The sequence below is a fragment of the Ambystoma mexicanum genome, chromosome 7p (assembly GCF_040938575.1).
Source record: "Ambystoma mexicanum isolate Mex_15411 chromosome 7p, UKY_AmexF1_1, whole genome shotgun sequence".
Lineage (NCBI taxonomy): Eukaryota > Metazoa > Chordata > Amphibia > Caudata > Ambystomatidae > Ambystoma > Ambystoma mexicanum.
The window spans coordinates 820,802,015-820,817,507 of NC_090939.1; the positions used below are offsets into that span (position 1 = coordinate 820,802,015).

Here is a 15,493-nt window from a genome sequence, read left to right on the forward strand (position 1 = left end):
GTGGCTTGGACTGCTCCGGAGAGTCTTCCGGCAGTGAATAAGTTGCTACTGAAAAAATACCATCCAGCCCCGGCTACTTGTCTTTGCACCCCACTCCGGAGAGTTTGGTGGTGCAGGCGGCTACGGCCCCAGCAAAGCAGGCTGCGTTCTGTACCATCCCTCCGGATAGGGATGACAAGCGCTTTGACGGTTGGGCGAAGAAAGTGTTTTCATCTGGGGGTATGGCTTTAAAGGCAGCCAACTCCGTTTGTGCCTTGGCAAGATTCACTCACACTCTGTGAAATTGTGTTTCTTTGGCGGCTGAACATATTCCCAAAGGGGAGGAACGGGATGGTTTTCTTGCCCTTGTTCAGGATGGCAAGGATGCAATGTGTGAATCTGTTCAGTCGGGTCTGGACGTGGCATACTGTGTCAGCCGTCCATGGCGGCGAGCACCGTGATGCGCAGGTTTGCGTGGTTGCGGAAGTCGGGGTTTGCACCTGATGTACAGTCCCAACTTCTCAACATGCCCTTTGATGGTGACCATCTTTTTGGCAGCAAGGCTGACGAGAGCCTTAAGAGGTTGCAGACCTCCAAAGCTGCAGCGAAGTCGTTGAGCGCTGCAGTAAGTCAACCTCTGCCTTTTCGTCCTAGGGCACAGCAATGGAGGGGAGGTTCCTTTTGATACTACTCTTCCTTTGGTAGATCGAGGGGAGCTGCCAGTCAAAGGGGCCAACGTAGGAGTACCAGAGGTGGAAAACAAAGTACTCAAGGTGCTAAACCCGCTCGGGCAGTTGCCTCTTTGCCCTCAGGCACTGCTGCAGCCGCTTCAGCTCAGTCATGAGGCCATGTCCCATGGTTCGCCGGTTGGGGGAAGGCTGGTGCAGCATCTTGTAGAATGGCGTGCCAATACTTCAGATGTGTGGGTTCTGGAGATCATAGCCCACGGCTACTGCCTTCCTTTCCGGCAGAGGCCTCACGACAATCCACCGGGGAAGCTCTCTTTGAAGAGTCCAGATCCGCTCCTTGTGCAGGAAATCAAATCCCTGCTGGAGAAAGGCGCCATAGAACTGGTGCCTGTAGCGGAGAGGAACAAGGGATGCTATTCCCCATATTTTTTGATCCCGAAATCAAAGACCTATCATGGACTTGTGTGGTTTGAGCAAGCTCCTCAGGAAGGACAAGTTCAAGATGGTTACTCACTCTCAAGTCCTCCAGGCCCTTCAACTTCAGGACTGGTTGGCGTCTCTCAACCTCAAGGATGCCTACTTTCATGTGCCGATTCATCCCAAGCACAGGAAGTACCCGAGGTTCGCGGTTGGCGACTCGTATGACCAGAGCACAGAAACGAGTCACAGAATACTCAAAGTAACACAGAGAGAGTAATGGAATCGAAAATCTGCTGCTGTGTGTTGTGAAACGGTGTGTTTATACTTATTGAGGAAAGAGGCGTCCTGCCATTTCCATGGTGACACTTCATTAGCTGAGGCGCAGCGATTGTTGACACGAAACGTGCTTTGGCGTTGGGAAATGGCCGGTACGCGTCTGCTGAAGTCAGGCTCAGGGGCTGTATTGTGAGATGATCTAAGACCCTGTGTACAGCAACGGAACATCGGGTGCCTCAAAACAAACTTTTTGGAACGTGAGCAAATAAAAATGCAAATCGCTGAATATTCTCTAAACATTTGATGTCAAATAAATGTACTTTACCAAATTTACAATCTTGCGGTTTGATTTAAAAGTACAGTTTCATATTCCGAATTGTGGCGCGCTGTGTTGTGAGCTGATCTGTGTTGGTTTCCGGGTTCTGTGTGGAGTCGCGTAGAAGACGCCTGGGCGCGTTTGCCTACGCAGCACAGTCACGTCACGGATAGAGGCGGGGAATATGAATGTTTTGATAGTCTGTTTCAGGGGCGGGGATATGATTTAGTGCCGCAAACGCAGGTGAGCCAGGTCGATGGGGGGAAATGATAGGATTATCACAAAATGGCGGCTGATTTCGAGTGCGTTAATGGACGAAAAGTCGGGTAAGGTCCATAGGAAAGTTTTCTACGATCTACCGATTTATGCTTAAAAACACATGGCCGAACCGTAGGGACAATAAAAAAAAAAGCCCCGGAACTATCCTTTAAGGGCTTGTCAGTTTCCCCATAAAAAGTGAATGAAAGCACAGAGGAGTACAGCTGAAGGCTGTTCTTCTCTGGCAAAGTCAGCCAGGGATGTCTGAACAGCAGCAAAAAGTTTGGGGGTTGACACATGGAGGGAAAATTGCATACAACTATGAAATCTTTCCTAACGCTTAATCACTAACATTTTTGAGGCAGTACAGGGGGCAGCAAGAATGTTCACTAAATTAGGCCTGCGCAGCGCATACCATCTACTCAGAATAAGAGAAGGAGATGAATGGAAAACTGCATTCCGAACACCATTCAGATAATACGAGTACAAGGTAATGCCATTTGGCCTTGTCAACGCACCAGCTGTCTTCCAGCGCTTCATGGACAGAATGTTTTCAGACCTCATGTTCTTGTCCATGATTGTCTATTTAGATGATATTCTTGTGTTTTCATCTGATCCTGTGGAACACTACCTCCATGTCCTGGAAGTACTCTGACGCTTGAAAGACAACCACCTTCTAGCGAAATTGGAGAACTGTGTTTTTGGTGTATCATAAATAACATATTTAGGGTTCATCTTGTTCGAACAGGGCATGGCCATGGACAAAGGAAAGGTCTCAGCCATACTGGAATGGCTGGCTCCTACTTCCGTCAAGGAAATCCAATGGTTTCTAGGCTTGGCAAATTTGTACCACAGGTTTGTATCTAATTTCTCTGACGTGGTACTGCCCATCACAACGCTTCTATAAAAGAGTGCTGGTCCGTTTCAGTGGACAGAAGCAGCAGAAAGAAGTTTTCAACTCCTGAAAAGTGCTCTTTTGTTCATCCCCGCTTCTAAAACAACCCAACCAGAACAAACCGTTCATTGTGGAAATGGACGCCTCAGCAGCTGCTATAGGAGCGGTGCTTCTCCAGGATGAAGACGGAGTAGAACATCCCATTGCCTACCTCTCGCGAACACTCACTCTCAGCCAACGGAACTACTCTGTCCTGGAGAAAGAGATTTTAGCCATGAAACAAGCTTGTTAGGAGTAGAGACATCTACTACAAGGCAGCATTTAACCCTTTACCATACGTAGGTACCACCGAAACCATGGAATGCATCAATTCCCGTGAAGCTAGATGGGCAAAACATTTTTGCCCAATATGACTTTCATATAACGTATTTACCATGCAGTCAAAATATTCTGGCTGACGCACTCTCGCAGGAAACCCACTGAGAACTAACCCAATCCAACCAGAAAGCCTGTTTCCCAGAAATCGATTTGTGGCACAAGTTAACACTTTTCTACAAGTCAAGAAATCCACAGTAGTGGAATGCAGGTCCAAACATGCCTTGTTCAAAGATCTACAAGAAAAAGGACTGTTGTTCAGAAACAACAGTTTGTACATACCAACAGGCATTCTTCGAAGGAAAGTTTTCAGCTGGTGTCACGAAAACCAGACAGCAGGACACCGGGGTCAATCAGGAACACTAGATCTAATAAGGCGGTCTTTCTACTGGCCAAATCTCAAACGAGAGGTAGAAGAATATGTCTGGGGATGTCCAGTGTGCGCCCAGAACAAATATCTTCCCGGTAAAACTATTGTGCTCCTGGAACAAACTTCCCTTCCTACATGTCCATGGGGTCTGATATCAATTGACTTTATTGTGGAGCTCCCTGACTCCCATTCATGCACTTGTATTATGGTCACAGTCGACTCCTATACCAAGATGGCACACTTTTCTCCCTTAATAGGAGTCCCAACCACGGAAGCATGGCAAGGGTGTTTGTCAGGGACATCTTTCACCTTCACGGTATACCGGACAAGATTCTTTCAGACATAGGGCCACAATACACCTCATGCTTCTGGGAAGCTTTTTGTCAACATCTAGAGATGGAAAGAGCGCTATCATCAGGATATCACCCACAAACGGACAGACAGAATGACTCAACGCCATGTTAGAGCAGTATCTCCTCTGCTATTGTAATCAACAACAAGATGACTGGGTACCATTGTTATCCATTGCAGAGTTCTCATACAATAACGCCAAACACGCTGCCATTGGCATGTCACCTTTTTACTGTAACTACGGGATCCATCTTGGGAGCATATACACCACAGAAAGAAGACAGACAAAACTACCGGAAGTTGAAGCATCCCTAAATAGAATCGCTGAAGCACAGGCTACTGCAATGACCATCTCGAAGCCAGTTCACGAATGTACAAACAACAGGCAGACCTCCATTGTCAGGAAGGCCCCAAGTGGCTCTCAACCAAATTCTTACCCCGTTGGGCACATCCTTATAAGCTGTCTCCTCGTTTCTTGGCACCTTTTCCCATTCAGGCCAAGATTAACCCAGTTGCCTATAGACTACCACCCAATCTCAAACGCATTCATCCTGTCTTTCATTCTTCTTTACTCAAGTCTTTTGTTCCTAATGCTTCTGGCCAGCCACTCTCCAACTATAAATACTTACAGGGTGTCCCGTACGCAGAGTACGAAGTGTCCCAAATTTTTGATTCTAAATACTGTGGAGGGTGTTTAGAATACTTACTGGAATGGAAAAGTTATCCAAGGACTGAGGACTCTTGGGAACCAGCTTCCTATGTCCACGCGCCCTTGTTGCATGCCGAATTCCATCAGGCCCATCCTGGGAAACCCGGGTTCCCGGGACATAAGAGGGGGCGTACTGTCATGCGCCCAGGTGCTTGGAGGTTGTGGAGACGTCACAGGTTGGGCGGCCATTACTAGTTTCATCCCATTTTCTATGTATGGTGTGGTGATGGTCTAGTCTTTTTTACTGTAGTGCTCGCTGGGAGGTTCTTATTCCACACACTCCCAGCATGCCTTGCGGTGCAACTGCAAAGATTTGCCTTTTATGTTCCGTTTCTATAACACTAGTTTCTATCCTTTTTGTGCTTTCCCCTTTTCATTGTTTTCCCCAGGCTTTGCTTTTCAGCCGCTTTCAGCCTGCCCTTCTTTAGAGGCGCTGCTCCCTTTCCCTTTATCGTTTCTTGCCGGCTCTGTGGCTGGAGTGTCATTATCGTAGCAGCGTTCTGTTTATTCCCCATCTACACTTCCGCTGCTCTCTCGTCCACCGTGGCAGCATCCCTCTTCCTCTACTGGAGCTCAAGTCTCTTACCTGATTATTGTCACGGAGTTCACACGTCATTCTGCGGATTCCTGCCCCAAACCCGTGGAGTGTTACTTCCCGGGTTACCATCTGTGGATCCATCAAAACACCACCATCTTTACGGAAAGGATGCAAACAACCTAGCATCAACAGCAGTGAACCGCATTGTTTTTGTTTTTTTTAGCCATCAGCTTTTTCCCCATCTCTGCCTGCTTCGGTGAGGAAGCCACAGGCCTACAGCTCACCGGTGGCCATTGTGGCTTCCTACCGAGACAGGTCACCACCGCAAAAAGAAGAAAAGGACTTCAAATACCGGCAGAGTAAAGACGTCTACAGATTTGATTTCAGCCATTCAGGTGAGGAGGCGGAATAGGGCAGTGAGTCAGAAGAGAACAGGTGCATTACAGAACCTCCCCTTAAATCCCCCACCACCCCCTTCCCAGCCCAACACATTCCCTCTCCCCTCCCACACAGTCACGCAAACACACATTTACCTGTTCCCCCTCCCCCTTAAGCGTTCTCTCTCTCTCTCTCTCTCTCTCTCTCTCTCTCTCTCTCTCTCTCTCTCTCTCTCTCTCTCTCTCTCTCTCTCTCTCTCTCTCTCTCTCTCTCTCTCTCTCTCTCTCTCTCTCTCTCTCTCTCTCTAAAAAAAATACCTTTTCTCTTTATACCGTCTGCAACCTTTGGTTCTACAGAGGCTTTGGACTAGAAATCCACATCAGCCATAGGCAGCATAGTCAATGGGGAGGGATCAGGGGAGATGTAGTTCAAAATATCTGGGGAAACGCAGGTTGGAGGTTGCAAGAGGAAACAAAACACAACCTAATCATTATCTGGCTGCGCAAAGACAATCTGTTTTTTGTGTTTTAAAAGTAATTCCTTGGGCAGGAGGTCTCTTTGCTGAAAATGTTTTCGCAACATCTTAAATGGCTAATGTGGAGTGCTACACTTTTGCGGCATAACTAATAAACATAGAATTAAATCTCAGGCACCAAGAAGTCAAACAGTCTAATGTTTAAAGGTGGGAGAAGGCCCACATTTCCTTTGGAAAGTGTCAACCTTCTCTGCTCACTGTAGATTTTCCTTCCACCTTTTAACCTACCCTTCACATACTACGTCGACCTACACCAACCAACATTTTTGACATCTGATCTTGTAACCTGCTCCATGAACCCCCCTGTACATCGTTCATCTTATATTAGTGTTCACAATGAGTATCTGCAACTACCTTTTCTTCCTTGGAGACATTGTTGAGGCAGGCCAATGTATTTAATTCATTCTTTAAGGAGAAGATTGAAAGAATTCAAAGAAAGATCGTTTTGAATCTTCCACCCGTTGATGAGAACCCTGACCTGGTAGAACAAGGTACATTGGAAGTTTTAACGATCCCAGAGGGCATAGTACTGTTTGATTTTAATACTGTGTCAGACGATGAAGTGGTGGCACCGATTACACAACTTCTCCAGCATGGGGTCTGGCATGGATTCACATGCTCATGAATATTTACCGTCGTCAGGCTGGGAATCCTCGGTAAAGAAATAATCAGTATCAGTTTCGTTTCTGATCTCTTTCTTAGTAGTAACCAATCACTGGTCTCTGGGTCATACTGCCCCCAGCCAATGACTGCCCTCTCCCTAAGCCCCGCCTCCGGCAGCCATCTTCAGATTTTTACCGCACGCTCAAGTGTTGGGAGTCCTCGTGTTTAGCTCTCGAGCTTTTTGCTGCGTTTTCGCGCTTTTTCAAAGAGATTGTCTCATTTTTCGGTCAAATAGAGCCTCAAGCTCCACCGTGTCTACATCCGATCAGTGGGGACCCGTTTTGGATTTTCTATGCCCCTCAAGGGTGAAGTTTTCATTGAGTTACGCTTCTTTGAGGAGTCAAGAAGTTTCTGCGGCCTATCCGGACATGGCCCAGGAGAAAGGAAGCTCGCCGCCCGGAAAGCTGTTCAGGGTTTGCCCTGAATGCCAGCTGCAGAATGTGTTCAAGCAGGACGAGCACTCGAAATGTCTCTACTGCCTTCATGAGGACAAAACACACGTGGAGAAGGACTGTGCGTTTTGCGGGAACATGTTTGAACGGACCATCAGGGACCGACACCTTCGCCTCTCCAACTGGCTGGAAGGAAAGAGCCCGTCCGGGGAGAGGAAGAAGAAGAAGTCCGAGCGGTCTTCTAAGTCCTTTGAGGGGGCTCAATAGAAGGCAAAGCACGGCAAGTCCGTGGGCACCGGGAGCGCCGAACGGTCGGGCTCCTCGGCTGCCAGGCAGGGCGCCCCCTCTCCAGTGCCATCAACCACGAGCCAACGCTCTGGCTCAGGGAAGAGGAAGGCCGAGAACCCGGCGAAGCTTCTGGAGAGGCCCCGGTCGATCTCGAAGGATCCAGCCGAGGGGGACCGAGGCGATGACCCTCCCCCCAAGGTGAAGGCCACAGGCCCGCAGAAGGTGGCGAAGGCCTTGATTCACCCGGCCAAGGCCTCTATCGAGGAAGTCGCGGCGGCCCTGGTGCAGCCTGAGGAGGCTACACCAGTGGAGGCGACCTTGGGGCCCAGAGTTTCCCTGCCACCGCGGAGGGAAGCCTCTTTCAGGCCCATCGAGAAGACCCCCATGAAGACCCCGGCGGAAAAAGAGGGGGGGAGCCGGTGGCCATTGTAGACACGGACACAACCTCCGAGGAGGAACTGGTTGAAGTCTTGGAGGGCCTTGACGAAGGCGTCGAAGAGGAACCGGCCCCACGGGAGGGATCCCGACGAACGGGACGACTATAGCGCCGGCGAGGTCCCTAGTCAACCGTCGCTCCCGGAGCCGCAGGACAACTCAGCGGCCATTTTGTTGGCAATACAATCCTTATGTTCGGAGATGAGGACGAGATTGCCCCTACCATCGACGGAGGAGCCGGAACCAGGCCCGACGGAGGAGCCAGAGCCAGGCCCGTCGGGAAGTCCCCCAAACAAGAGAAGACGGACCCATCCAGCCCCGCCTTTTCAGCCCTCGCGGCCTGCTCGGCCTTTGCCCACGTCCCCCGTACCAGGGGATGACACGGGAACGGACACGGCCATGACAGGTACGGATGACGACGGCGGCGACGATGGGACGGAGCTCCCATCGCCTCCAGCCCGGGCCTCCCCGCCCGACGAGATTGGGTCTTTCCACGCTATGATCGCCAGGGCATCTGAGCTTTTTCAGCTCTGCCCCTAAGAGAAGAAGGAAGGTTTCCTTTACCAACGGCGCGAGGCCAAGAGGAAGACAGTCCTCGCCGTGCCTCTGCTGGATGACATCTGGGACGAGGGTCTTACCCTTCTCAAGAACCTGTCTACGACGCCTGCCAAGAGGGATCGGTACGAGAAGTAGTACCCGGTCCCCGACGCGGCACCTTTGTGCGTTAGGGCGCAACCGACCCCTGACGTGGTCGTCTCAGCGGCGGCCAAGAAGAAAGCGGGGGGGCATCGACCTCAACGTCAACTTCCCCGCCGGACGGCGAAGGAAAGAAGCTGGATGCAATGGGACAACGAGTTATCTCATTGGCAGCAACAACGATTAAGGCGGCCAACGCCCTCGCGATCGTGTCCCGCTACGACAGGGAGTTATGGTACAAGATCGCCCCCCTGTTGGACTTCCTACCGGATGACAAGACGGCTGAGGCCCTGGAGATCTTGCAGGAAGGTGAGGTGGCATCGGGCCACGCCATAACGGTGGCAACGGACATTGCCGACACCGGTTTCCGCCAGCTAGGCAACAGCGTTTGCCTCAGACGACGAGGGTGGCTCAAGGCGACAGATTTCCGCCAGGACGTGCAAGCCAAGGTTTTGGACATGCCGTTCGAGGGGAACAACCTGTTTGGGGAAAACAGTGGACGAGTCCCGCCAAGCTATCAAGGCGGACACGCACACAGCTAAGGCCCTAGGAGTTCTCCAGCAACGAAGGCCGTCCTTTCAGAGCTCCGGAGGCAAACAGGGTGCCTCCAAGGGATTTGGAAGTGGCTCCTCGGTGTACCGCCAAGCGGCCCGCTCCTCGTCGCAGGAAGCCTATAGAGGGCGAGGCAAGTCGGGTGGATGCCGCCGTCGTTGCCAGGGAAGCCAAGGCGGCAAGGTGCCCTCCAAGCAAGATTGAACCGACGGTGGCGTCGGGCCCCCACCGAAGCACCCCGGTGGGAGGCCGGCTGGCAAAGTTCATCAGCGTGTGGGAATCCATTTCCACTGACCGTTGGGTGCTGGACGCCCTGGCCCAGGGCACACCCTCTAATTTCTAAAAAAAGTGGCCCTGCATTCCTCCCGTGGCCAGGAAAAAAAAACACGTCCCTCAACTGCTGTTGGAGGTAAGGGCGATGCTCAAGAAAGGTGCCATCGAGCTCGTCCCAAAGAGGCTCCGGGGCTCCGGAGTATACTCAAGGTACTTCCTCGTGAAAAAGAAGACAGGAGGGTGGCGACCCATCCTAGACCTGCGACAACTGAACAAGTACATAAAGGCACAGAAGTTCCGGATGGTCACCCTCCAGCATGTGCTGGGACAGCTGGAGGAGGGCGATTTCCTGTCGCCGTTGGATTTGGAGGATGCATACTTTCACATTCCCATTCTAAAAGGACACCGGAAGTTCCTCAGGTTCGTGGTCCAAGGGCGGCACTACCAGTTCAAGGCCCTCCTGTTCGGATTGAAGTCGGCACCCAGGGTTTTCACCAAGTGCTTCGGTTCAGTGGCGGCGCGGCTGCGCCTGCAGGGGACCTACTTCTACCCCTACCTGGACGATTGGCTCATCCCCGCAAGGACAAGGGAGCTCGCCGTAGAACACACAGCGAAGACCGTCCAGCTGCTCACGGACCTGGGGTTCTCCATCAACTTCCCCAAGTCTCACCTGGTCCCCTCTCAAGTCGCACTGTTTCTGGGAGCCAAGCTCGACACAGTGGCGCATCTGGCCCCGCCGTCGGAGGAAAGGACAAAACCCATCCTAGGCAAGGTGCAGCGTCTGCTGGCCACGGACGTGGCCAGAGTGAGGTCCATCAAGTCCCTCCTCGGGATGATGCCCTCTTGCATTTATCTCGTGCGCCTGTGCAGGCTTTGGATGCGCCCTCTACAGGAGTTCCTAGACGCCCGCTGGATTCAAGCGACGGGCAGCTTCGAGGACAGAATCCCTCTCAACAAGACCTTCCGACGAGCGATCCGGTGGTGGGGCACCCGCGCTCATCTAGCGGCGGGGACAGACTTTCAGACCCCGGCCCACCAGGCTACGGTGACGACGGATGCCTCCCTGGAGGGGTGGGAAGCCCACACCGGAGATCTTCATGCGAGAGGCCTTTAGCTCCCCGAGGAGAAGCGCTCCACATCAACATCCTGGAGCTCCGGGCAGTGTTCTGGGCCCTCAGGTTCTTTCTCCTGTCCCTCAAGGGCAAGGTGGTGAGGATCTTCACCGACAACACCACCACGATGTTCTACATCCGGAAGCGGGGCGGAACCAGATCCCCGGCCCTATCCAAGGAAGCCCAGGACCTGTGGCATTGGGCCATTGCTCAAGGGATGTTTCTGGTGCCGTTTAATCTGGCAGGGATAAAAAACACCATTGCTGACTCAGTAGAGCGCTGCTCTCGTGCCATGAGTGGGAACTACGCCAGGATCAAGTGGACCGACTCTTTCAGCGATGGGGCAAACACCAGATCGACCTGTTCGCAACAGCGACGAACTCCAAGTGCCAGAGGCTCGCCAGCAAGTTTCCCCAACCGAGGAGCATGGACGATGCTTTCTCGTTCCCCTGGGACGGCCTGTTCCTATTTGCGTTTCCTCCGTTGCTGTTGCTGATCCGACTCATCAACCAGCTCAAGAGGTCCCGGTGCAGAATAATCCTCATCGCACCGGCGTGGCCGAGACAGATCTGGTTCCCGGACCTTCTGGACTTGTCAGCGTCCCCACCAGTCAAGCTGTCGACGGACGCAGATCTTCTCTCCAGAGAAGGAGGCGCAATTCTTCATCACGACCCGGAGTCGCTGAACTTGCAGGCCTGGCTCCTGCAGCACTAGAGTTTAGAGGATACGATATCCCGGCCGACTGCAGAGAGGTTCTTGCGAAGGCCAGGGCATCCTCAACTCTCAAGTGCTACAGACATAAGTGGAAGAGGTTCTCTATCTGGTGCCGTGCACAGAAGATTTAACCCTCTGTGGATTACGGCCCCTCAAGTATTGCCATACCTTCTGTCGCTAGCCAAAACTGGACTATCTCATGCTTCAATCAAGATACACCTGGCAGTGATTTCCCGATACACCAGGACTACAGGGTGATCATCCCTGTGGTCTCATCGCCTGGTTAAGGAATTTATGAAGGGACTGTTTCGATCATTCCCGCTGGTGAAGCTGCCAGCCCCGGCGTGGGAGCTCAACGTGGTGCTGACCAGGCTCATGGGTCCACCATTCGAGCCATTGCATTCGGCCTCGTTGAAGTTTCTGTTGTGGAAAACAGCGTTCCTGGTGGCCATCACCTCCGCACGATGCTTGGGAGAGATCCAGGCACTACCCTGCAAGCCTCTATACCTGACCTTTCACGATACAAGGGTAGTGCTGAGGATGCACCCCTCCTTCATGCCCAAGGTGCCGTCGGACTTCCATCTGAACAAGCCCTTGGTGTTACCAGTCTTTTTCCCGTCGCCTTCGTCGCCAGGACTTTGCACTCGGTGGATGTAGCTAGAGTGCTGAAGTTCTACGTGGACCGAACTAAGTTTTCAGAGGACATCACAGCTGTTTGTGAACTTTGGACCTGTAAACCAAGGGAAGGCTCTCTCGAAGGCTTCCATTTCCAGATGGCTCTCCGGCTGCATCATGCACTGTCATCGGTTGGCGAACCGACCGTTGCCTGGCCGAGAGCCCATTCGACCAGAGCGGTCGCTGCTACCTCGGCGTTCTTGTCTGGTGTGCCCCTGCTGGACATCTGCAGGGCTGCTACGTGGAGCTCGACGCACACCTTCACGAGATTCTACTGCGTCGACCGGGATTCCAGGGAGGAGTCCAGGGTCGGCCAAGCAGTGCTGCGCAACCGGTTCACTTAAGGTGAGCCTGGTGAGGAGGTAAGACATGCTTAATGTTGAGTTTTGATGTAATGCTTAATATTGAGCCTTTGCCACCTCCCGTGGTTGTGCATGTGTGTACTGCTATGTATTCTTATATTCATAAGCATGTGAAACCATGCCAGACCCCATGCTGGAGAAGGAACAAGTTACTTACCTGTAACTGTTGTTTTCCAGCATGGGTCTGGCATGGATTCACATGCAAACCCTCCCTCCTACCCCTCTGCGGCTCTTCACTTGGTCATACTGCCACTTTACGTGCTACCAAATCTGAGGATGGCTGCCGGAGGCGGGGCTTAGGGAGAGGACAGTCATTGGCTGGGGGCAGTATGACCCAGAGACCAGTGATTGGTTACTACTAAGAAAGACAGATAAGAAAAGAAACTGATACTGATTTTTTTCTTTACCGAGGATTCCCGGCCTGATGACAGGGACTATTCATGAGCATGTGAATCCATGCCAGACCCATGCTGGAGAACAACCGTTACAGGTAAGTAACTTGTTCCTTAAACCAACAAATGATGTGTTATTATCATTGCCAGCCTGTGCAGCTAAGGGGCTGGCCTTGGAGATCGAGCCTTTTATGACAAATTTCATCAACAAATCCCTAGAACAAGGTTCTGTGCCATTAGGTATAAATAAAATGGTCATTACTCTACTCCTTGAAAAAATAAATTTAGATGCATCAGCTTTGCAGAAATATTACTCAATTGCGGGTATTCCTTGGCCGGGCAAACTACTAGAGAAGGTTGTTGCTAATCTACTACAGGCCTTTGTGGAAGAGGAGTTTCTACTGGACCCTTTTCAGTCGGCATGTTTGTATCATCAGTTAGGGATATTGTAGTTGGTGTGCTGATACTAAAGATGCTCTAATTGCAGTACTCGTGTCCTGCTTCTAATTGGCACTGCAGGGCTTGTCACGTAGAGCTGAATCTGCATGTAACAATTTGTTTTAATTGATCGCATTCATATATAACTGTGATAAAGGTTGTAAAAAGATGTTCATAGTTCATTTACTTTTTACGCGAGAGCCCACATATGACAATGGGTTTCGATTTCACCCTCTGATCTACTGCTACTCCCGCATTTACAGTATGTGTGGGAACTTTGCCCAACTGATTGTCTTAGTTTGCTTTGATAAAATGGATTGAGCACCAACTCGCAAGGGCATCCAAGTATTAAAGAATCAAAATTCATGCAGCGAAACAGCATTAAACATAAGTCATCCGCAAGTCAATTTAGTTTGCGCATAACCCATACACAGACCATTTGTATGCACTGTCCTTTGGGATCTAAGCAAAAAGTAATTTGGCCTTTAACACTTTTCGTTAGTGCTTTTACCACCACTCGTCCATTGAATAAATGTAATGTCAAGAATGTTTCTAGTTCAGATGTATTTGCATTATTGGAATAACATATTTAAAGAAGCCATGTTTTCCTATTGGCACTGCGTTGTGTGAAAGTGAAAGATTATCAATGGCTGTGTTTTTCTCTGCAGGAGCGGCTTTGCTTCTTGGAGAAATTGTTCTGGACAAGAGGAATAGAAATCCAAGGGGCTTGCTACAGGCTCTCACTATGAGTGAAGGCGAACAGCGAACTGGCTCAGAATACATGTCACTGATGGAAAAATATGGCTTCAACAATGTGCAAATTAAGACCACTGGAAATTTCTTGGACGCAGTTTTAGCTGTTAAGAGATGAACATTCGTTATATGAGTATGTTGTCGTTATGAGTATGTTGTAGGCACATGCAAGGGTTTCCTGGTAGTTCCTTGTTCAATGGCACATTAAATGAACAGCAGCGAATGCCTATTTTCTAGTCACCGTTTCTCATTGGGATTTTTTAATATCATGTTATGTTACGACGAATGCGCACCCTATTGAATATGAACGTCCTCTTTGAGGGAATCCAACATAATTTTAACCTGAAATGTAATGGTATCTGAACATTTCAAACATAATTTTGGAAACCTTTTCCTTGTCAATTGTGGTTTTTTATAGTCCAGTTATTGTCTTGGTTCAGCTGTTCTGTTTTCTCTAGTACATACACTGAAATACGATTTAAATGTGTTATATAAGGACATTTTGGATTCAGTCGTGCAGTCATCCAACTAAACATACAAAAAGTATATTGCTAACATTTATTTAAAATATTTCCTCTCTAACTTGTTTTATTTTATTTACATAAGTAGTAGTAACATTTAAAATTGTACGTAGATGCATTCTGTTACCACAAATGCCCTTCTCTTCTCTCATTTCATGGTTCTGCTGCAAAATGTTTAACATTTTGGTCCTAGTGTAGACAAGAGTGGCCACAGAACAGGAAACGGGTGTTGGTGTCCTGGAAACCCGATAACCCAGGCATTGGCATTTGGTGGGATGATGTCTGTCACCGAGCCCCACATGGTTTGTCTGTAATGCCTGGGAGAGGAACACGATACAGAGGACTGCAGTTTGTGTCAGTCCATATAGGGAAAGGCCCTATGGGAACAGGCTGCTACATTGAACACCTCGCCCTGTCTCCCCGCCCCATTGGAGCGAAGCACACCCCCTCCAAATCTTTTGCTTTGGAGTCCCCTTGTAAGAATACACCTACATCTTCTTCAGAGAAGATGTAGGTGGAACAATGCTTCAGGGAGGACAAACCTTGAGTGGATTTCAGCTTGCATGAAAGTGACCAGAAATAGACGAAGCTTCCGAAGGGGTCTTTCTTCTTTCCCCCATTCCTCCCAGTGAACATTTTGGACACCATTCATCCTCCAAAAAGATGGGTTGCCACTCTCACTCCAAGGATGCTGAAAAGTCTTCTGGAGAATCACCAGCCTTAAAGGTACCATTCCCCACTTGCCCTTCTAAGCCAATCCAATGGGAGTAATTCAGGGAACAGATATAAGGCATCTTAGCCAAGGCCCCAGTGCCGGCAACTTGGGTCCTGGTGCCAGAGCAAGGCCCCATTGCGCTTGAGCAAGGCAGCAGCAGCATCTGTACAGATAGAAACCACAACCCTGCTGACTCAGTCCCAGTGCCAACAAGCAAGTTGGATCTGTGTTTGGGTGCCGTAGACCCGTCTCCTACCTCAGTGGAGTTTTATCAGACTCGAAGAGCCCAGTATTTGCTAAAATCGGGCAGATTTCTGATGAGCGCGATTCCATCCCGTATTTGCTTGCACATGGATTCAGGACATGTGGGGGATTTCCCAGGGAAGTTCCACAATGAGGAGGCAGCCCTCACCATTTTGGCGA

General features: G+C 50.3%; 1 protein-coding gene across 5 annotated transcripts in view; it reads left to right on the forward strand.

Moving 5' to 3' along the window:
- ASMTL (acetylserotonin O-methyltransferase like) overlaps positions 1–14,225 on the forward strand; it is an 816,255-nt gene extending 802,030 nt beyond the window's left edge. For all 5 annotated transcript variants that reach the window (XM_069636974.1, XM_069636973.1, XM_069636975.1 and 2 more), the window contains one exon: positions 13,750–14,225. In XM_069636974.1, the coding sequence (XP_069493075.1) occupies positions 13,750–13,952 (203 nt within the window). In that variant the 3' untranslated portion in view covers positions 13,953–14,225. The remainder of the gene's footprint in view (positions 1–13,749) is intronic.
- The last annotated feature ends 1,268 nt before the right edge of the window (positions 14,226–15,493 follow it).